The sequence below is a fragment of the Pygocentrus nattereri genome, chromosome 3, assembly GCF_015220715.1.
Source record: "Pygocentrus nattereri isolate fPygNat1 chromosome 3, fPygNat1.pri, whole genome shotgun sequence".
NCBI lineage: Eukaryota > Metazoa > Chordata > Actinopteri > Characiformes > Serrasalmidae > Pygocentrus > Pygocentrus nattereri.
Window position 1 is genome coordinate 602,171 of NC_051213.1, and position 25,000 is coordinate 627,170.

General features: G+C 39.9%; 1 protein-coding gene across 2 annotated transcripts in view; it reads right to left on the reverse strand.

Moving 5' to 3' along the window:
• eps8l1b (eps8 like 1b) overlaps window positions 1-23,593 on the reverse strand; it is a 47,204-nt gene extending 23,611 nt beyond the window's left edge. The window contains exons 1-2 of one of the 2 annotated variants that reach the window (XM_037536818.1): window positions 23,502-23,593; window positions 1,149-1,237 (exon numbers count right to left, since the gene is read on the reverse strand). In XM_037536818.1, coding sequence (XP_037392715.1) covers window positions 1,149-1,218 — 70 coding nt within the window. In that variant the 5' untranslated portion in view covers window positions 1,219-1,237; window positions 23,502-23,593. Of the gene's footprint in view, window positions 1-1,148; window positions 1,238-19,558; window positions 19,800-23,501 lie in introns of those variants that run through there. The other variant, XM_037536817.1, reaches the window with a different exon arrangement.
• Between the last annotated feature and the right edge of the window lie 1,407 nt (window positions 23,594-25,000).

The following is a 25,000-nucleotide window of genomic DNA, read 5'->3' on the forward strand; positions in this document are numbered from 1 at the left end:
AACAATTTTAGGATGCAAATGATCCTCAGTGTTCATGGTTCTATGTAGAACCACTGTCTTAACTAAAGAACCCTTGAAGTGTCATCTTTTTAAAGAAAGTACGCCTATCTTATTGCTGGTTGTCCTCACAGTTAAATAACTTTATATTCCAATAAACTGGTTCTTTTCATAATACCAACAAAACAAGAGCTTCAGGCTGGTTATCAGGGCTTTGAGTGAGCGATGAGACTGTCTGTCACAAGTCTTCACCCACAAGTTCAAACGCATCAATATTCTTCCTGTCCCACAGCTTTCACACCCATAAAGAACCACAGAGGAGACCACAGCCTGGATGATACTGATCTTTCTTTGTAGAGACTCATCATCACAGGTGAAGATCTTTTTAGCCTTCTTCATCCTAGTTCTGCAGAGTGCCGGTCGGCATCACGCTTATTGACTGTTGGATCTTTTGTTAATAAATGATCCAAATAATCCAATATTACCCAACGCTTCCACACCTTCACCAGTAACATCTTCATATCGAGCTGAAGTTCCATCTTTCCACTCTGTTTCTTAACTTTCCTTCTAAGAGCACTCAGGTCTTCCAGATTTTCCTCCATCAATCCTGAATCCTTGACCTATATCTTTCAGTCCTGCTTCTCTCATTCAATGCTCTGTATGCAGGGTAAACAGGTGTGGTGACAGTGGACAGCCTTGACAAACCCCATCACTGAAGTGGAACCAGTCTGTTTGTCATTTCTGTTTGTCGTGACTGTGGTTCCTCATTAGAACAACGAGATACTCTATTACCCTAAGGGTATTCCACAACTTACATGGTTGACACAGTTCAACACTTTGCTTTAGTAAATAAAACACATCTTAACTTCCTTATTGAGCTCCTTGGCTTTTCCAACTATCCACCAATAATATCTCTTGTTTCTCAGCCTTTTGTGAATCCTTCCTTCAGGTCTGGCAGTTTGCTTTCAGTGTGAGGCTCTACTCGACACCGAATGATCTTCAGCGTAATATAAGAATTCATAGCAGTTACTGGAAAATGTATAGTAGTTACTTAATAATTCTCAGTACATACCAAGTAATTAATAGTAAATACAGAATAATTAATAGTAGATTACTGAGTAATTCATAGTAAATACTGAACTGTAACTGACCTGTAACGTACGGTGGGGGAGAGAACGGTGCTTGTGCTCTGGGGTGGCTGGGAATGTCCTGATAATCCATACTGCCCGTCTGAGACAACCTGATGCACAAACACAGCCAGTCATGGAGATCAGTAATAAGACCACGTTAGCACACTGAATGTAAAACCCTCATTATTCATTCACTCACACACAACCAGTTCTGTAGCTTCGTGCTCATCCAGTGCGGTTCTACGGGGAGTGTTTATTAATACAGGGTTCAGTGTTTCACAATCGGAATCAGTAGAACATGTACAAAGAATTTCTCCCTAAACTCATCACTGCCTTTCCACCTGCTCCTCAGCTCACCCCACCACACTGCACTGTCAATGTAAATAGATAAAGATATAAAGATATAACAATATAGAAAAAGAACCCCCTAGCGCTGGGAATCCTTATCTAGGAGGAGTACAGTGTATAGTGGATATGTCTAGTACATTAAAATGAATTTATAGACATTAATTTGAACTATATTGATCTGACTACAGAGAAATTGGTCATTTTGCTGTCCAGTCTGGGAGCAGCGCTGGGACTGGAACCCACAACCTTCTGTTAGCTGGCTCAGCGCTACTGCCATTAGGCTTCTGGACACCCCACAGTGTAATGATGTTACATCACTGAGCTGTGCGAGTCCTGAACTCCTAAAAACATATTCTTAGAGAATTATACGGGTCTGACCGAATCAGCAGTGAAATCAGCACCGAGCTGGCACTGGGGTGGAACTCTCAAAGATATGTCTTCACTGCCGTTAGTTAGGGAACACGAATGTACCATAATGCACTAGTTGTGTTTAATCCACCAACCGCCCACCTTTTCATTTCATTGTTCAGTTTAAAGAATAGGCTCTGAAAAGGTAAATATTTACAAATCACCTGGAAAATCGTACAAAACTACCCAGTTAAAACCACCGCTGTGCCTTTGAGGGAACATTAACAAGTTTGTACCTTGAAGAAGGAAAACTGTACCTGCTCAGAAGCTTCATTCTGATAGTATAGATAGTATCTATATCACAGTGTATAGAGCCAGAAATACTACAGCATCCAGCCTAGAGCAGCACAGCTGTAAAAGTGTTGCTATTTCAGTGGAATAATGACTGTAACCAACCGAAAGCATTATCTTTAGTCTAAACTAAAACGCTGAAGCTCCGTGAGCGAGAAGATCGATTCACACTGAAGCAGAACAGGAGAATCAAACTGAACTCAAAACAAAACTGAAGGATTAAATGTTAATGACTCAAACAGATCTTGGTATTTCCAGGGAAATGCTCCCCAGGGAGCATCTGATCATGTCATGGATTCCACTGGGAAAAAAAGCGTAAATGTTTTATTTTTTTCATTGCAATTCTGCAAAATTTCAAAATGCTCTGACACATAAAAATGAATCTGGAAATGCAGAGTTGTTCTATTTGATAGTTTATTGATATTGAAGTTATTTTTTTAACATGAGGACTAACATTTGACCAAAAATAGTTCTAACATATTTATAATTCATTATACATTCTTTATATATTATTAAGAAAACATAAGGCCATAAAATAGATTTTGATTTCAACCATTCAAAATATTTTGGTGCAGCGTAAAATATTACATTTAGAATTGAATATTTATAGAATTTACAACCATTTGTGCAGTGAAACACCCACATGCACACTTGTGAACACACACACACACACACACACACACACACACACACACACTTGCCCGGAGCGGTGGGCAGCCCTATCCACAGCACCCGGGGAGCAGTTGGGGGTTAGGTGTCTTGCTCAAGGACACCTCAGTCATGGACTGTCGGCTCTGGGGATCAAACCGGCGACCTTCTGGCCACAGGGCTGGTTCCCTGACCTCCAGCCCACGACTGCCCCACATAAAGAAGATAGAAAATGGAAATGTAAGAATGCTAATAATAATAATAATAATTAATAATAATAATAAATTCTGAAAACTGAAAGATTGAATCAGGTCAAATCTAACTAATGTTGTTAGTGTTGTATTAACACCTAGTTCATATTTCAGCTCAGTTCAGTCAAACAGTCTCAGTGTTTGAGATCATTCAGAAACTGACAGAGCAAATTTGAAAGATTGACAGAACAGGCAGGCTGCAGGGCTGGGGGCTTGATTTTACACACCTGAGGCCACGAGACTGGATGACACATCTAAATTCAGTGATTAAGAGCCGTGTCCCAATACGTTTGTCCATATAGTGTATATTACACGGCGTATAATGAAGTTATATTCTATGTGCCAACACTCAAAATAAAATTGAGTAAAATTATGTATTAACTTCCCATAATGCACTGCAGTTGCATGTATAATAGGTTCAATAGTACACAACTCATTTTAAGACCAAGAGTATATATGACTCCATAAAGATTGCTTGTAATAATTCATGTAATCATGACCACTAATTATCCATGTTTATGCCAGGCATTAAAAGGTAATGCTTGTATTTATAAGCAGGATTTACAGGAAGTTCCACCAAATTATCTGTTAAATCGATTTAAATTACACATGAAATTGATTTTAATCGTGTGTACAGTAACAGCACCTCTGCTGGAGTGTAGTCATTCAACCGCATGAACGCGGCGTCCTTCACAGTCTCAGACTCATAGCTGACTCAGCTGATGAAGATCTTTAGAGCTGATGATGATGAAGGTGATGTTGGACTGAGAGCCACATGCTCACTGTTAGAGCCCTTCCAATGGCTGCTTTTAGCTGCTTTAAGGCCCCATTGCTGACCCAGCTTGTATAATCTCCCCAGAAAAGCAGTGAGCACACATTAGCCTTTGGTCACCATGCCCAGTACAGGCCGGACCATGCACGGATCATTTTGGGAAAAAGGGCACGTTGCATATTTAGAGTGACACTGTAGTACACACTATAGGGCCAAAGGTATATGGACACACATCCTCATTACTGAGTTCAGGTGTTTTAGTCTCACTCATTGCTCACGTACACCCATGCATCTCCACAGCCAACACTGGCAGTAGAATGAATCACACAGGACCTGTGACTTTAACCATGGCACTGTCACAGGACGCTATCTTTGCCAACAGATCAGTTACTAAAATGCGTGCCCTGTTAATTTGAAGCATCTAGGAGCAACAACTGTAAGGTTTCGGCCTGCACCGCCTGCTGCCAGCAGAGGGCATCGGCAGCAAGGCGCCCAGCCCGCGCCACCTGCTGCCAGTAGAGGGCGTCGGCAGCAAGGTGCCATGGATCAATTAGACTAACTCGACGCACCTGGAAGCTTCCTTATATAAGGTGCTGTTTGGGGAAGAGCCTTTCCTGTTCCAGTAGGACTCAGTCCCTGAGCACAAAGCAGCTCATTAAAGACATGGAGTGACTGGTTTGGTGTGGAGGAACTCCAGTGGCCTCACAGAGCCCTGACCTCAGCCCCACTGAACCCCTTTGTGATGAACTGGAACGGAGATTGTGAGCCAGACCCTCTCGACCTACATCAGTGTCTGACCTCACCAATGCTCTTCTGGCTGAATGACCACAGATTCCCACAGACTCTCTCCAACATCTTGTAGAAAGACTCACAGAAGGCTGTTATAGCTGCAAAGACAAAATGGGCTATTTCCATGCCAAAACACCTGCGGCCTGTTTGCTCCTGTCGTGGATTTCTATGATAAAAATCAGGGCTGTGGTCCAAAGAGTTTTTAGTTATGAATATTTAGAGTTTTCTAAATCACATCTTCAATACTGAGTCTAATCTGTTAACTGTTGCCCCATTTTTCCCTGAATCGCGATACCCAAAGTAAAGTGGCGCTGTCCACACATGGTGTTTATACTTCTTGGTGTTTATACGATCTTGTTCTCATTTGAAAGGAACGTTTTTCCCAACCGTCAGAATAACTGTCTGAATTACTGACTCGGAATAACAGAGTCTAGAACGGAAGAGTTTATTTCCTCCTGACTCACAGATCTCTAGACTGATCTCTGACTCTGGTTAACTTCTTACAGGATGACTGAACTGAGCTGAAATATTAACTCTAACTGCTCTTGTGGATGCAATCAAGACCTCACAGCTAGGTTCCAACATTTAGGGCAAAGCCTATCCCGAATAGTTGAGGCTGTTACTGCAGCAAAACTCGAGAAAAAACCCTGGATGTAATTATTCTATACGTAGTTTATAACTGATTATGGTCTATTTTGCAGCGGCAAGTCCTGTAATATCATATTGTCATGATAGACAGACAGTTTGTCCAGCATGAGTAAGCGTGTGTGTTTATTATGGGTGTAGAATATCCAGTGTTTCCTCTTCTAATGCGGCGCCATTATTTCTCATTCATAATATGTAAGTATATAAATACAATAGAATGCACTGATAATAATGGGCCACTCCCAAAACAACAGGAGACACACCAACCAGGCCAGCCCTGACACACACACACACACACAAACACACACACACACACAGTGTTCAGTATCCGGTGTAGATGCTGAATAAGCTCCCATGGTGCTGTCAGTCACAGAGCTGATACACATAAACAGCACCAGTCAACCGTCACCACAACACACACTGTTACACACTGCACAACAGACAACAGCACACTCAGTCACTCAGAGACTCATACACACACACCATTACTGTAACACTAACACACACACTTATAAAGCTAAATTACACAGACTGTAAACACAGCAGTCAGAAGGAGGATCAGCTGCATGGAGTGTATAAACACAGTGATTAAACTGTTATTTGTATAAAGTGTAGAAACCCAGTGTGCAGAAACTATACAAGCTGAGACAAAGTGTGTAAACTATATATATATATATATATATACACACTGCTCAAAACAATAAAGGGACCACTTAAACAACACAATATAACTCCAAGTAAATCAAACTCCTGTGAGATCAAACTGTCCACTTAGGAAGCAACACTGACCATCAGTTTCACAGCTGTTGTGCAAATGGAACAGACAACAGGTGGAAATTACTGGCGATTAGCAAGACACACTCAATAAAGGAGTGGTTCTGCAGGTGGGACCACAGACCACTTCTCAGTACCTTTCTGCTTTCTGGCTGATGTTTTGGTCACTTTTGAATGTTGGTGGTCTTTCACACTCGTGGTAGCAGGAGACGGACTCTACAACCCAAACAAGTGGCTCAGGTAGTGCAGCTCATCCAGGATGGCACATCAATGCGAGCTGTGGCAAGAAGGTTTGCTGTGTCTGTCAGCATCGTGTCCAGAGGCTGGAGGCGCTACCAGGAAACAGGCCAGTACACCAGGAGACGTGGAGGAGGCCGTAGGAGGGCAACAACCCAGCAGCAGGACCGCTACCTCCGCCTTTGTGCAAGGAGGAGCAGGAGGAGCCAGAGCCCTGCAGAATGACCTCCAGCAGGCCACAAATGTGCATGTGTCTGCACAAATGGTTAGAAACCGACTCCATGGGGATGGTATGAGGGCCCAACGTCCACAGATGGGGGTTGTACTCACAGCCCAACACCGTGCAGGACGCTTGGCATTTGCCAGAGAACACCAGGATTGGCAAATTGGCCACTGGCGCCCTGTGATCTTCATAGATGAAAGCAGGTTCACACTGAGCACATGTGACAGACGTGACAGAGTCTGGAGACATCGTGGAGAGCGATCTGCTGCCTGAACATCCTTCAGCATGACCGGTATGGCAGTGGGTCAGTAATGGTGTGGGGTGGCATTTCTTTGGAGGGCCGCCCTCCATGTGCTCACCAGAGGTAGCCTGACTGCCATTAGGTACCAAGATGAGATCCTCAGACCCCTTGTGAGACCATATGCTGGTGCGGTTGGCCCTGGGCTCCTCCTAATGCAGGACAATGCTGGACCTCATGTGGCTGGAGTGTGTCAGCAGTTCCTGCAAGATGAAGGCATTGAAGCTATGGACCGGCCCGCCCGTTCCCCAGACCTGAATCCGATTGAGCACATCTGGGACATCATGTCTCGCTCCATCCACCAACGCCACGTTGCACCACAGACTGTCCAGGAGCTGGCGGATGCTTTAGTCCAGGTCTGGGAGGAGATCCCTCAGGAGACCATCCGCCACCTCATCAGGAGCTGCCCAGGCGTTGTAGGGAGGTCATACAGGCACGTGGAGGCCACACACAATACTGAGCCTCATTTTGACTTGTTTTAAGGACATCACATCAAAGTTGAATCAGCCTGTCGTGTGTTTTTCCACTTTAATTGTGTGTGTGACTCCAAATCCAGGCCTCCACTGGTTAATAAATTTGATTTCCATTGATGATTTTTATGATTTTGTTGTCAACACATTAAACTTTGTACAGAACAAAGTATTCAATGAGAATATTCCATTCACTCAGATCTAGGATGCGTTATTTGAGTGTTCCCTTATTTTTTTAACAGGGTATATATATATATATATATATATATATATATATATATATAGTGTATAAAGCGAGACGTATATAGAGTCTGTAAACGGATACGTACGTAAAGTGTATAAAGCGAGACGTATATAGAGTCTGTAAACGGATACGTGCGTAAAGTGTATAAAGCGAGACGTTTATGGAGTGTGTAAACGGATACGTACATAAAGTGTATAAAGCGAGACGTATATGGAGTCTGTAAACGGATACGTACGTAAAGTGTATAAAGCGAGACGTATATGGAGTCTGTAAACGGATACGTACGTAAAGTGTATAAAGCGAGACGTATATGGAGTCTGTAAACGGATACGTACGTAAAGTGTATAAAGCGAGACGTATATAGACTCTGTAAACGGATACGTACGTAAAGTGTATAAAGCGAGACGTATATGGAGTCTGTAAATGGATACGTACGTAAAGTGTATAAAGCGAGACGTATATAGAGTCTGTAAACGGATACGTATGTGAAGTGTATAAAGCGAGACGTATATAGAGTCTGTAAACGGATACGTGCGTAAAGTGTATAAAGCGAGACGTATATAGAGTCTGTAAACGGATACGTGCGTAAAGTGTATAAAGCGAGACGTATATGGAGTCTGTAAACGGATACGTACGTAAAGTGTATAAAGCGAGACGTATATAGAGTCTGTAAACGGATACGTGCGTAAAGTGTATAAAGCGAGACGTATATGGAGTGTGTAAACGGATACGTACGTAAAGTGTATAAAGCGAGACGTATATGGAGTCTGTAAACGGATACGTACGTAAAGTGTATAAAGCGAGACGTATATGGAGTCTGTAAACGGATACGTACGTAAAGTGTATAAAGGGAGACGTATATGGAGTCTGTAAACGGATACGTGCGTAAAGTGTATAAAGCGAGACGTATATGGAGTGTGTAAACGGATACGTACGTAAAGTGTATAAAGCGAGACGTATATGGAGTCTGTAAACGGATACGTACGTAAAGTGTATAAAGCGAGACGTATATGGAGTCTGTAAACGGATACGTACGTAAAGTGTATAAAGGGAGACATATATGGAGTCTGTAAACGGATACGTACGTGAAGTGTATAAAGCGAGACGTATATAGTCTTTAAACTGATACGTATGTAAAGTGTATAAAGCGAGACGTATATAAAGTCTGTAAACGCATACGTGTGTAAAGTGTATAAAGCGAGACGTATATAGAGTCTGTAAACGGATACGTGCGTAAAGTGTATAAAGCGAGACGTATATGGAGTGTGTAAACGGATACGTACGTAAAGTGTATAAAGCGAGACGTATATGGAGTGTGTAAACGGATACGTACGTAAAGTGTATAAAGGGAGACGTATATGGAGTCTGTAAACGGATACGTACGTGAAGTGTATGAAGCGAGACGTATATAGTCTTTAAACTGATACGTATGTAAAGTGTATAAACCGAGACGAATATAAAGTCTGTAAACGCATACGTATGTAAAGTGTATAAAGCGAGACGTATATAGTCTTTAAACTGATACATATATAAAGTGTATAAAGCGAGACGTATATAAAGTCTGTAAACGCATACGTACGTAAAGTGTATAAAGCGAGACATATATGGAGTCTGTAAACGGATACGTACGTAAAGTGTATAAAGCGAGACGTATATAGACTCTGTAAACGGATACGTACGTAAAGTGTATAAAGGGAGACGTATATGGAGTCTGTAAACGGATACGTACGTAAAGTGTATAAAGCGAGACGTATATAGTCTTTAAACTGATACGTACGTAAAGTGTATGAAGTGAGACGTATATAGAGTCTTTAAACTGATACGTATGTAAAGTGTATAAAGCGAGACGTATATAGAGTCTTTAAACGCATACGTATGTAAACTGTATAAAGCGAGACGTATATAAAGTCTGTAAACGCATACGTATGTGAAGTGTATAAAGCGAGACGTATATAGAGTCTTTAAACTGATACGTACGTGAAGTGTATAAAGCGACACATATATAGAGTCTTTAAACTGATACGTATGTAAAGTGTATAAAGCGAGACGTATATAAAGTCTGTAAACGCATACGTATGTAAAGTGTATAAAGCGACACGTATATAGAGTCTTTAAACTGATACGTATGTAAAGTGTATGAAGCGAGACGTATATAGAGTCTTTAAACTGATACGTATGTAAAGTGTATAAAGCGAGACGTATATAAAGTCTGTAAGCGCATACGTACGTAAAGTGTATAAAGCGAGACGTATATAGAGTCTGTAAACGGATACGTACGTAAAGTGTATAAAGGGAGACGTATATGGAGTCTGTAAACGGATACGTACGTAAAGTGTATAAAGCGAGACGTATATAGTCTTTAAACTGATACGTACGTAAAGTGTATAAAGCGAGACGTATATAGAGTCTTTAAACTGATACGTATGTAAAGTGTATAAAGCGAGACGTATATAAAGTCTGTAAACGCATACATATGTAAAGTGTATAAAGCGACACGTATATAGAGTCTTTAAACTGATACGTATGTAAAGTGTATGAAGCGAGACGTATATAGAGTCTTTAAACTGATACGTATGTAAAGTGTATAAAGCGAGACGTATATAAAGTCTGTAAACGCATACGTATGTAAAGTGTATAAAGCGAGACGTATATAAAGTCTGTAAACGCATACGTACGTAAAGTGTATAAAGCGAGACGTATATAGAGTCTTTAAACTGATACGTACGTAAAGTGTATAAAGCGAGACGTATATAGTCTTTAAACTGATACGTACGTAAAGTGTATGAAGCGAGACGTATATAGAGTCTTTAAACGGATACGTATGTAAAGTGTATAAAGCGAGACGTATATGGAGTGTGTAAACGGATACGTACGTAAAGTGTATAAAGCGAGACGTATATAGAGTCTTTAAAGTGATACGTACGTAAAGTGTATAAAGCGAGACGTATATAGTCTTTAAACTGATACGTACGTAAAGTGTATGAAGCGAGACGTATATAGAGTCTTTAAACGGATACGTATGTAAAGTGTATAAAGCGAGACGTATATGGAGTGTGTAAACGGATACGTACGTAAAGTGTATAAAGCGAGACGTATATGGAGTGTGTAAACGGATAGGTACGTAAAGTGTATAAAGCGAGACGTATATGGAGTCTGTAAACGGATACGTACGTAAAGTGTATAAAGGGAGACGTATATGGAGTCTGTAAACGGATACGTACGTGAAGTGTATAAAGCGAGACGTATATAGTCTTTAAACTGATACGTATGTAAAGTGTATAAAGCGAGACGTATATAAAGTCTGTAAACGCATACGTATGTAAAGTGTATAAAGCGAGACGTATATAGTCTTTAAACTGATACGTACGTAAAGTGTATAAAGCGAGACGTATATAAAGTCTGTAAACGCATACGTACGTAAAGTGTATAAAGCGAGACGTATATGGAGTCTGTAAACGGATACGTACGTAAAGTGTATAAAGCGAGACGTATATAGACTCTGTAAACGGATACGTACGTAAAGTGTATAAAGGGAGACGTATATGGAGTCTGTAAACGGATACGTACGTAAAGTGTATAAAGCGAGACGTATATGGAGTCTGTAAACGGATACGTATGTAAAGTGTATAAAGCGAGACGTATATAAAGTCTGTAAACGCATACGTATGTAAAGTGTATAAAGCGAGACGTATATAGTCTTTAAACTGATACGTACGTAAAGTGTATAAAGCGAGACGTATATAAAGTCTGTAAACGCATACGTACGTAAAGTGTATAAAGCGAGACGTATATAGAGTCTGTAAACGGATACGTGCGTAAAGTGTATAAAGCGAGACGTATATGGAGTCTGTAAACGGATACGTACGTAAAGTGTATAAAGCGAGACGTATATAGAGTCTGTAAACGGATACGTGCGTAAAGTGTATAAAGCGAGACGTATATGGAGTGTGTAAACGGATACGTACGTAAAGTGTATAAAGCGAGACGTATATGGAGTCTGTAAACGGATACGTACGTAAAGTGTATAAAGCGAGACGTATATGGAGTCTGTAAACGGATACGTACGTAAAGTGTATAAAGGGAGACGTATATGGAGTCTGTAAACGGATACGTGCGTAAAGTGTATAAAGCGAGACGTATATGGAGTGTGTAAACGGATACGTACGTAAAGTGTATAAAGCGAGACGTATATGGAGTCTGTAAACGGATACGTACGTAAAGTGTATAAAGCGAGACGTATATGGAGTCTGTAAACGGATACGTACGTAAAGTGTATAAAGGGAGACATATATGGAGTCTGTAAACGGATACGTACGTGAAGTGTATAAAGCGAGACGTATATAGTCTTTAAACTGATACGTATGTAAAGTGTATAAAGCGAGACGTATATAAAGTCTGTAAACGCATACGTGTGTAAAGTGTATAAAGCGAGACGTATATAGAGTCTGTAAACGGATACGTGCGTAAAGTGTATAAAGCGAGACGTATATGGAGTGTGTAAACGGATACGTACGTAAAGTGTATAAAGCGAGACGTATATGGAGTGTGTAAACGGATACGTACGTAAAGTGTATAAAGGGAGACGTATATGGAGTCTGTAAACGGATACGTACGTGAAGTGTATGAAGCGAGACGTATATAGTCTTTAAACTGATACGTATGTAAAGTGTATAAACCGAGACGAATATAAAGTCTGTAAACGCATACGTATGTAAAGTGTATAAAGCGAGACGTATATAGTCTTTAAACTGATACATATATAAAGTGTATAAAGCGAGACGTATATAAAGTCTGTAAACGCATACGTACGTAAAGTGTATAAAGCGAGACATATATGGAGTCTGTAAACGGATACGTACGTAAAGTGTATAAAGCGAGACGTATATAGACTCTGTAAACGGATACGTACGTAAAGTGTATAAAGGGAGACGTATATGGAGTCTGTAAACGGATACGTACGTAAAGTGTATAAAGCGAGACGTATATAGTCTTTAAACTGATACGTACGTAAAGTGTATGAAGTGAGACGTATATAGAGTCTTTAAACTGATACGTATGTAAAGTGTATAAAGCGAGACGTATATAGAGTCTTTAAACGCATACGTATGTAAACTGTATAAAGCGAGACGTATATAAAGTCTGTAAACGCATACGTATGTGAAGTGTATAAAGCGAGACGTATATAGAGTCTTTAAACTGATACGTACGTGAAGTGTATAAAGCGACACATATATAGAGTCTTTAAACTGATACGTATGTAAAGTGTATAAAGCGAGACGTATATAAAGTCTGTAAACGCATACGTATGTAAAGTGTATAAAGCGACACGTATATAGAGTCTTTAAACTGATACGTATGTAAAGTGTATGAAGCGAGACGTATATAGAGTCTTTAAACTGATACGTATGTAAAGTGTATAAAGCGAGACGTATATAAAGTCTGTAAGCGCATACGTACGTAAAGTGTATAAAGCGAGACGTATATAGAGTCTGTAAACGGATACGTACGTAAAGTGTATAAAGGGAGACGTATATGGAGTCTGTAAACGGATACGTACGTAAAGTGTATAAAGCGAGACGTATATAGTCTTTAAACTGATACGTACGTAAAGTGTATAAAGCGAGACGTATATAGAGTCTTTAAACTGATACGTATGTAAAGTGTATAAAGCGAGACGTATATAAAGTCTGTAAACGCATACATATGTAAAGTGTATAAAGCGAAACGTATATAGAGTCTTTAAACTGATACGTATGTAAAGTGTATGAAGCGAGACGTATATAGAGTCTTTAAACTGATACGTATGTAAAGTGTATAAAGCGAGACGTATATAAAGTCTGTAAACGCATACGTATGTAAAGTGTATAAAGCGAGACGTATATAAAGTCTGTAAACGCATACGTACGTAAAGTGTATAAAGCGAGACGTATATAGAGTCTTTAAACTGATACGTACGTAAAGTGTATAAAGCGAGACGTATATAGTCTTTAAACTGATACGTACGTAAAGTGTATGAAGCGAGACGTATATAGAGTCTTTAAACGGATACGTATGTAAAGTGTATAAAGCGAGACGTATATGGAGTGTGTAAACGGATACGTACGTAAAGTGTATAAAGCGAGACGTATATAGAGTCTTTAAACTGATACGTACGTAAAGTGTATAAAGCGAGACGTATATAGTCTTTAAACTGATACGTACGTAAAGTGTATGAAGCGAGACGTATATAGAGTCTTTAAACGGATACGTATGTAAAGTGTATAAAGCGAGACGTATATGGAGTGTGTAAACGGATACGTACGTAAAGTGTATAAAGCGAGACGTATATGGAGTGTGTAAACGGATAGGTACGTAAAGTGTATAAAGCGAGACGTATATGGAGTCTGTAAACGGATACGTACGTAAAGTGTATAAAGGGAGACGTATATGGAGTCTGTAAACGGATACGTACGTGAAGTGTATAAAGCGAGACGTATATAGTCTTTAAACTGATACGTATGTAAAGTGTATAAAGCGAGACGTATATAGTCTTTAAACTGATACGTATGTAAAGTGTATAAAGCGAGACGTATATAAAGTCTGTAAACGCATACGTATGTAAAGTGTATAAAGCGAGACGTATATAGTCTTTAAACTGATACGTACGTAAAGTGTATAAAGCGAGACGTATATAAAGTCTGTAAACGCATACGTACGTAAAGTGTATAAAGCGAGACGTATATGGAGTCTGTAAACGGATACGTACGTAAAGTGTATAAAGCGAGACGTATATAGACTCTGTAAACGGATACGTACGTAAAGTGTATAAAGGGAGACGTATATGGAGTCTGTAAACGGATACGTACGTAAAGTGTATAAAGCGAGACGTATATGGAGTCTGTAAACGGATACGTATGTAAAGTGTATAAAGCGAGACGTATATAAAGTCTGTAAACGCATACGTATGTAAAGTGTATAAAGCGAGACGTATATAGTCTTTAAACTGATATGTACGTAAAGTGTATAAAGCGAGACGTATATAAAGTCTGTAAACGCATACGTACGTAAAGTGTATAAAGCGAGACGTATATGGAGTCTGTAAACTGATACGTACGTAAAGTGTATAAAGCGAGACGTATATAGACTCTGTAAACGGATACGTACGTAAAGTGTATAAAGGGAGACGTATATGGAGTCTGTAAACGGATACGTACGTAAAGTGTATAAAGCGAGACGTATATAGTCTTTAAACTGATACGTACGTAAAGTGTATAAAGCGAGACGTATATAGAGTCTTTAAACTGATACGTACGTGAAGTGTATAAAGCGACACATATATAGAGTCTTTAAACTGATACATATGTAAAGTGTATAAAGCGAGACGTATATAAAGTCTGTAAACGCATACGTACGTGAAGTGTATAAAGCGAGACGTATATAGAGTCTTTAAACTGATACGTACGTGAAGTGTATAAAGCGACACATATATAGAGTCTTTAAACTGATACGTATGTAAAGTGTATAAAGCGAGACGTATATAAAATCTGTAAACGCATACGTATGTAAAGTGTATAAAGCGACACGTATATAGAGTCTTTAAACTGATACGTATGTAAAGTGTATGAAGCGAGACGTATATAGAGTCTTGAAACTGATACGTATGTAAAGTGTATAAAGCGAGACGTATATAAAGTCTGTAAACGCATACGTATGTAAAGTGTATAAAGCGAGACGTATATAGTCTTTAAACTGATATGTATGTAAAGTGTATAAAGCGAGACGTATATAAAGTCTGTAAACGCATACGTATGTAAAGTGTATAAAGCGAGACGTATATGGAGTCTGTAAACGGATACGTACGTAAAGTGTATAAAGCGAGACGTATATAGACTCTGTAAACGGATACGTACGTAAAGTGTATAAAGCGAGACGTATATAGAGTCTGTCAACGGATACGTACGTAAATTGTATAAAGGGAGACGTATATAGAGTCTGTAAACGGATACGTACATAAAGTGTATAAAGCGAGACGTATATAAAGTCTGTAAACGCATACGTATGTAAAGTGTATAAAGCGAGACGTATATAGTCTTTAAACTGATACGTATGTAAAGTGTATAAAGCGAGACGTATATAAAGTCTGTAAACGCATACGTATGTAAAGTGTATAAAGCGAGACGTATATGGAGTCTGTAAACGGATACGTACGTAAAGTGTATAAAGCGAGACGTATATAGAGTCTGTCAACGGATACGTACGTAAATTGTATAAAGGGAGACGTATATAGAGTCTGTAAACGGATACGTACATAAAGTGTATAAAGCGAGACGTATATAGACTCTGTAAATGGATACGTACGTAAATTGTATAAAGCGAGACGTATATAGACTCTGTAAATGGATACGTACGTAAATTGTATAAAGGGAGACGTATATAGAGTCTGTAAACGGATACGTACATAAAGTGTATAAAGCGAGACATATATAGACTCTGTAAACGGATACGAACGTAAATTGTATAAAGGGAGACGTATATAGAGTCTGTAAACTGATACGTACGTGAAGTGTATAAAGCGAGACGTTTATAGAGTCTTTAAACTGATACGTACATAAAGTGTATAAAGGGAGACGTATATAGAGTCTGTAAACGGATACGTACGTAAAGTGTATAAAGCGAGACGTATATAGAGTCTTTAAACTGATACGTACATAAAGTGTATAAAGGGAGACGTATATAGAGTCTGTAAACGGATACGTACGTAAAGTGTATAAAGCGAGACGTATATAGAGTCTTTAAACTGATACGTATGTAAAGTGTATAAAGCGAGACGTATATAAAGTCTGTAAACGCATACGTACGTGAAGTGTATAAAGCGAGACGTATATAGAGTCTTTAAACTGATACGTATGTAAAGTGTATAAAGCGAGACGTATATAAAGTCTGTAAACGCATACGTATGTAAAGTGTATAAAGCGAGACGTATATAGTCTTTAAACTGATACGTATGTAAAGTGTATAAAGCGAGACGTATATAAAGTCTGTAAACGCATACGTATGTAAAGTGTATAAAGCGAGACGTATATGGAGTCTGTAAACGGATACGTACGTAAAGTGTATAAAGCGAGACGTATATAGACTCTGTAAACGGATACGTACATAAAGTATATAAAGCGAGACGTATATAGAGTCTGTCAACGGATACGTACGTAAATTGTATAAAGCGAGACGTATATAGAGTCTTTAAACTGATACGTATGTAAAGTGTATAAAGCGAGACGTATATAAAGTCTGTAAACGCATACGTACGTGAAGTGTATAAAGCGAGACGTATATAGAGTCTTTAAACTGATACGTATGTAAAGTGTATAAAGCGAGACGTATATAAAGTCTGTAAACGCATACGTATGTAAAGTGTATAAAGCGAGACGTATATAGTCTTTAAACTGATACGTACGTAAAGTGTATGAAGTGAGACGTATATAGAGTCTTTAAACTGATACGTATGTAAAGTGTATAAAGCGAGACGTATATAGAGTCTTTAAACTGATACGTATGTAAAGTGTATAAAGCGAGACGTATATAGAGTCTGTAAACTGATACGTATGTAAAGTGTATAAAGCGAGACGTATATAGTCTTTAAACTGATACGTACGTAAAGTGTATAAAGCGAGACGTATATAAAGTCTGTAAGCGCATACGTATGTAAAGTGTATAAAGCGAGACGTACATAGAGTCTTTAAACTGATATGTACGTGAAGTGTATAAAGCGACACATATATAGAGTCTTTAAACTGATACATATGTAAAGTGTATGAAGCGAGACGTATATAGAGTCTTTAAACTGATACGTATGTAAAGTGTATAAAGGGAGACGTATATAGAGTCTGTAATTGGATACGTACGTAAAGTGTATAAAGGGAGACGTATATAGAGTCTGTAAACGGATACGTACGTAAAGTGTATAAAGTGAGACGTATATAGACTCTGTAAACGGATACGTACGTAAAGTGTATAAAGGGAGACGTATATGGAGTCTGTAAACGGATACGTACGTAAAGTGTATAAAGGGAGACATATATAGTCTTTAAACTGATACGTACGTAAAGTGTATGAAGTGAGACGTATATAGAGTCTTTAAACTGATACGTATGTAAAGTGTATAAAGCGAGACGTATATAGAGTCTTTAAACTGATACGTATGTAAAGTGTATAAAGCGAGACGTATATAGAGTCTTTAAACTGATACATATGTAAAGTGTATGAAGCGAGACGTATATAGAGTCTGTAAACGGATACGTACGTAAATTGTATAAAGGGAGACGTATATAGAGTCTGTCAACGGATACGTACGTAAATTGTATAAAGGGAGACGTATATAGAGTCTGTCAACGGATACGTACGTAAATTGTATAAAGGGAGACGTATATAGAGTCTGTAAACGGATACGTACATAAAGTGTATAAAGCGAGACGTATATAGACTCTGTAAATGGATACGTACGTAAATTGTATAAAGGGAGATGTATATAGAGTCTGTAAACGGATACGTACATAAAGTGTATAAAGTGAGACATATATAGAGTCTTTAAACTGATACGTACATAAAGTGTATAAAGGGAGACGTATATAGAGTCTGTAAACGGATACGTACGTAAAGTCTATAAAGCGAGACGTATATAGAGTCTGTAAACGGATACGTACGTAAAGTGTATAAAGCGAGACGTATATAGAGTCTGTAAACTGATACGTACGTGAAGTGTATAAAGCGACACATTTATAGAGTCTTTAAACTGATACGTACATAAAGTGTATAAAGGGAGACGTATATAGAGTCTGTAAACGGATACGTACGTAAAGTCTATAAAGCGAGACGTATATAGAGTCTGTAAACGGATACGTACGTAAAGTGTATAAAGCGAGACGTATATAGAGTCTGTAAACGGATACGTACGTAAAGTGTATAAAGCGAGACGTATATGGAGTCTGTAAACGGATACGTACGTAAAGTGTATAAAGCGAGACGTATATAGAGTCTGTAAACTGATACGTACGTAAAGTGTATAAAGCGAGATGTATATAGAGTCTGTAAACTGATACGTACGTAAAGTGTATAAAGCGAGACGTATAGACTCTGTAAACGGATACGTACGTAAAGTGTATAAAGCGAGAGGTATAGACTCTGTAAACGGATACGTACGTAAAGTGTATAAAGCGAGACGTATATAGACTCTGTAAACGGATACGTACGTAAAGTGTATAAAGTGAGACTTCAGTTTGATAAACATGGTGAGCAGCAGGCTAACTGTGTAAATACACTGGCTCTTCAGTTTAAAAGAGTCCAGGTTAAAATTCTGGCTGTTCACTGTTTAGTAGCACTTTTTGTCTGTAAACAGTTTGGAGCTGCTACTTGGAGAAACTGTGCTGAACAGCTAAGGCAGCTCATTTTTCCAGCACATGTGGGGTAGAACACAGACTACAGACTGACGCTGCCTGGAATGATGAATAATGATTTAATTTACTGTAGAAGTTCTGAAATTAAATGGTATAAACTGGCAGAATATATAAAGTGTATAACCTGACACATGTAGTGTATAAACTGACAAATAAAGTATTACAGCATATAAACTGACACATACCTAAAGTGTATAGACTGACATGTGTATGAAGTGTAAAACTGACACATATAAAGTGTATAATTCGACGTATGTGAAACGTATAAAGTGACGTATGTAAATGATGTATATTGATACATGTATAATGTATAAAAGCTGATACAAAGTATATAAAATATTATTTGTACAGTGCACTGCTGTATAAACTATATTATGTATATAAACTTATACAGAGTGATAAAATACATAAAGGTAGACACACTATATAAAGCAGAAGATAAACAGCTGTATAAAGATCTATAAAATATATAGTCTGTATAAAACGTATATACTGTATAACCACATACAGACACACACACTGTATAAAAGTGTACAGGCCATTTAAAGGTTGAAAGCCGTATAAAGATAAATTAGGTGTATAAGCATATAGAAACTAACTGTACCTCGCTCCGCTTCCCACGTCCTTGTAAGTGTACCTGTCCACTCAGGCGGTCCAGAGAAATGAAAAACTCCCCCAGATTCTCTCTCCCTGTCTCTCTCTCTCTCTCTCTCTCTCTCTCTCTCTCTCTCTGTCACACCTTCTTAAGTTATGTAGATACAGGTAGAGCTGGTCTGTCCACTTTTCACGAGTGAACTCCTCTCTCACTCTCTCTGTGTCATTCTCTCTCTCCCTCCCTCTCTCATGTGGGCATTGTCTCGAGCATGTGTCAGGCAGTGACGGACAGGTTGGTTCAGTACCTTTTCTGTCTGTCTGTGTAATCTGACACCACACGCCGTATTTCATCTCTAATGAGCTCCGCCTGCAAACACACACACACACACACACACACACAGCATGAGGTCAGAAGGACGGAGGGAGTCGTCTGTGTGAGCAACAGGTCTGAAATGTGTGCTAGCCTGCCTCCTATTGGTCAGTTCATGCTGTAGCTGCTAATGGACCCTGTGATGGACAGTCATCAGCATCAGAAACACAGAGTGATTCAGTTTTCCTGTTACTCACCTTCAGTTCACACAACAAACACGCTCCATTTGGGAAAAAAAGTGCTTAACTTAACTGTTTATTATATATACAGGCACTTTATAAATGCCGTAGGACATAGAACATCATTTACTTATCATTTGCCGGAGTCGTTAGCCACACTCTGGAAATCCCACATTCTCTGTTTCACAGACACTGAACAGAATAAAACAGGTTCCCTCTCCCTGCCTTTTTCTGACTAAATGACCGCTCACATGTCCAGCCGGACACTGAAGGACGACTGACTGTCGAGCTCTCCTGCTACCCGCTTCAGACCAGCTGCCTGAGCTACATCCGTTGTAAAAAGCGCTACAAATAAATTTTATTAGATTTTAATTAAACTTATAAATGTGTTTAAGATTCATTAATAAAAATCCTCAAAATTAGTTATTACGTGTTTATTGAATAATGAGTTAAATGTTAGTTAACTATAATTTGCACTTAAACAGGTGTTAATGAATCTGAATTTAGTGACCAAACAACGTCGTATATCATTAAAAACTGTGGACACTTGGACACTAAAATCACTTACAGTACATTTTACATGAGCAGTGTTTATTAAATGACAGTATTTCGTCGTGTTTTGCTGTCTGGGAGCTGATGTCCACAAACAGGTTATAACCTGGGAATACTGCATTATTGATTCATAATGAATATTGATTCATAAAATATCCATGCAATGTGGAAACAAGCACAGATCTGAATGCAGTCAGCATCAGTGCGTGAAATCAAGCGCCAGCCTACCAGCACTTACATAAAACATTTACATATAATTTACATATATTACACAGTAATTCAATTCTTCACTTCTATCATGAATAAAAAGTGTCATAAATGAAATCTATGATGAAAGTGTTTGGTATTGATTCAAACTCATGGAAACCTGCTCTGGTTCACTTACACTGAATCAGTTTCCAAAGCAGTCAGGTTGTTTTGTCCCAGATGAAGCTCTGGACGTCACTGATCATCTGAGGAAATTGACCCAGGTGTCCATACAGTGCTCCAATGCAGTGATTTGGCATTGAGTGGATCAGACACAGCAGTGCTGCTGGAGGTTTTAAACACTGTGTCCACTCACTGTCCACTCTATTAGACACTCCTACCTTGTCAGTCCACCTTGTAGATGTAAAGTCAGAGACGACAGCTCATCTGCTGCTGCACAGTTTGTGTTGGTCATCCTCTAGTCCTTCATCAGTGGTCACAGGACGCTGCCCACAGGACGCTGCCCACAGGACACTGCCCACAGGACGCTGCCCACAGGACACTGATTGCTGGATATTTTTGGTTGGTGGACTGTTCTCAGTCCAGCAGCGACACTGAGGTGTTTAAAAACTCCAGCAGCACTGCTGTGTCTGATCCACTCAGACCAGCACAACACACAGTAACACACCACCACCACGTCAGTGTTACTGCAGTGCTGAGAATGACCCACCACCCAAACAGTACCTGCTCTGTGAGGGTCCATGGGGGTCCTGACCACTGAAGAACAGGGTAACAGAGTATCAGAGAAACAGATGGACTACAGTCTGTAACTGTAGAACTACAGAGTGCAGCTATACAGTAAGTGGAGCTGATAAAGTGGACAGTGAGCGTAGAAACAGGGAAGTGGACTTAATGAAGTGACCACTCAGTGTATATCGCTGCTCCAAAATAGTAGCTTTACAGGAGAAGGAAAAGACATACTTCACTTTCAATGGAAGTCAATGGAACCGGAATTTTTCCCATGTCATTCTGGGTAATTTTTTTCAGGCCACTCATCACAAAATTTACAAACAATGTAAAGAGTAACAGAGAATTTCAAATTATGTCAAAAACTGAAAAATGCCAAAAATGGAGATACAAGGTTTTCTTCTGACAGCAACGATATACGCCACTGTTGTGTTTCTGAACACAGAATCCAGGTTGGTGGGCTCCCTCTAGTGGCAGGGCCCCTGAAAGCTTTCCCCTTTTCCCCTAATGGGTGGTTCTGGTGATTTAGTGATGGGGTGGGGGGCTTAAGGCTCAAGAGGGGCTTTGGTTCCTCCCAAGGTTTCTACCTCAGTTCTGAGGGAGTTTTTCCTTGCCACTGCTGCCTCTGGCTTGCCCACCGGGGGGTTTCTGTACATTCTTAGAGTTCTCTTGAAACTTTTTCTTTTCTGAAACTCTGTAAAGCTGCTTTGTGACAACATCCGTTGTAAAAAAGCGCTATACAAATAAATTTGATTTGATTTGATTTAAGGCCGTAGCTGGTAAACAGTGAGTGTCTAATGGTCAGCTGTCGTGTTTTTGATGCATCTGATCTGATAGAGAGTTTCCCGCTCTGTAATTCCATCCTGCAGTAGGAAGAGTGTAAAGAACGCTCTGAAAGGTCTGCAGGTTCCTCCTTCAGCCCTGCAGGCTTCATTTCACGCCACTGAGAACCACTAAAGATCAGCGTCAACATCTGAAAGTCTGCCAGCTCGTGAAAGTTTTCAGCGCAGTAATAAACCCCGTACAGGCTTAGTTCATCATAAGCAGCTCTGAGATGATCCTTTGCGTATTTATATTGAAAACTCAAAGCATCTTGTATAAATAATGATTTGACAGTTTTCCAAATTAAAGCTCTTTTGGTCCAGAGCTGCTTAAAACAGCAGACGTGCTGAGAGTTTGGCAGTGTTATACCTTTTAGAGGTGTTATACCTTTTAGAGGTGACCTTTCCATTTGACCAAAATCTAAATGGCCTTCTGTTTGTGTCAAATTACTGAAAAGAAAAAGTCAGTTCATTAGTAAAGATATTTAGGAAAGCTATGCGCTTCCAAACACCTGATGGGCAGCGTGTAGAGACTGACTGATGAGAAAGAGAAGTGCGTGAACAGTGGCTAAAATTAGTTTTAGACCAGAAATTATAAAGGACCATCTGATGTACGTTCATGTGCTCACAAGAAACGGAAGTGTGTAAGCGCTGGTAAAACATGTTCCGCTATTGCCTTAAGATCAGTTACTAGTCTCAGAAGGACAGGTGTTGGTGTCACTTGAGCCGCCAGAGTCGACGCGTGAAAATGACTACGACAAACACTAGATTAGCCGTGTTAGCTGGAGACGCTGAAACAGCTCACTAACAATAACCAGTTGGCTTTCGATTCAGTTCCGCCTCAAATTCCATTCCCCTTCACAAATAAAGTCCACGGCCGCACATTCACAGAACAGGAACCAGTGCCAGTGAGGCTGGAACTACGGAAAAGTTTCACGGTTGTTCGTGAAAGCGGCTGAGGCAGTGACTCTAATGTGCAGTTTGTGCTTTAGTGCTGGTCAGCAGCGCTGAGACGCACAGTGCTTTTGCTCGATCGATTCAGTGATTGGTTGCTTGATTGGTTCATCAATTGATTGATTGACTGATGGAATGTCTCACCCTGGCAGGTGCACAGTTGAAGAACAGGATGCTGGGGTGTTTCTGGGTGGAGCTCTGTGTGACGAGCAGAAGGAGGGATGAAAAACGAGTCTCGGAATTGAGAGAATCACAGCGGAGGAGAGACGGCAGAGTGAACTCTTCCAGAACCTAAAATAGACACATCATCAGCACTGACTACAGAAAATCACCATGAATCACAACATATAATTATAAAGAATTAGATTAACAAAACATTTTTCAGACGTAAAACAAAACGGATGCTCCACATTTGTTCTTTCACTCTTTATTCTATATAAAGCTCCAGAGCACTGCTTGATGAACAGACACAAGACAGCGGCTGTACAGTCAAACTCAAACAGAATTTTGTGGGCTACAGCCGGTTCAGTCAGAATTTTGTGGGCTACAGTCGGTTCAGTCAGAATTTTGTGGGCTACAGTCGGTTCAGACAGAATTTTGTGGGCTACAGTCGGTTCAGTCAGAATTTTGTGGGCTACAGTCGGTTCAGACAGAATTTTGTGGGCTACAGTCGGTTCAGACAGAATTTTATGGGCTACAGTCGGTTCAGACAGAGTTTTATGGGCTACAGTCGGGTCAGACAGAGTTTTGTGGGCTATAGTCGGTTCAGACAGAATTATGTGGGCTACAGTCGGTTCAGACAGAGTTTTATGGGCTACAGTCAGTTCAGACAGAGTTTTGTGGGCTACAGTCGGTTCAGACAGAATTATGTGGGCTACAGTCGGTTCAGACAGAGTTTTATGGGCTACAGTCAGTTCAGACAGAGTTTTGTGGGCTACAGTCGGTTCAGACAGAATTCTGTGGGCTACAGTCGGTTCAGACAGAGTTTTATGGGCTACAGTCGGTTCAGACAGAGTTTTGTGGGCTACAGTCAGTTCAGACAGAATTCTGTGGGCTACAGTCGGTTCAGACAGAGTTTTATGGGCTACAGTCGGTTCAGACAGAGTTTTGTGGGCTACAGTCAGTTCAGACAGAATTTTATGGGCTACAGTCGGTTCAGACAGAGTTTTGTGGGCTACAGTCGGTTCAGACAGAATTCTGTGGGCTACAGTCGGTTCAGACAGAGTTTTGTGGGCTACAGTCGGTTCAGACAGAATTTTGTGGGCTACAGTCGGTTCAGACAGAATTTTGTGGACTACAGTCGGTTCAGACAGAGTTTTGTGGGCTACAGTTGGTCCAGACAGAGTTTTATGGGCTACAGTCGGTTCAGACAGAATTCTGTGGGCTACAGTCGGTTCAGACAGAATTCTGTGGGCTACAGTCGGTCCAGACGGAGTTTTATGGGCTACAGTCGGTCCAGACAGAGGTTTATGGGCTACAGTCGGTCCAGACAGAGTTTTGTGGGCCTACAGTCAGTTCAGACAGAATGTTGTGGGCTACAGTTGGTTCAGACAGAGTTTTATGGGCTACAGTCGGTTCAGACAGAATTTTATGGGCTACAGTCGGTTCAGACAGAATGTTGTGGGCTACAGTCGGTTCAGACA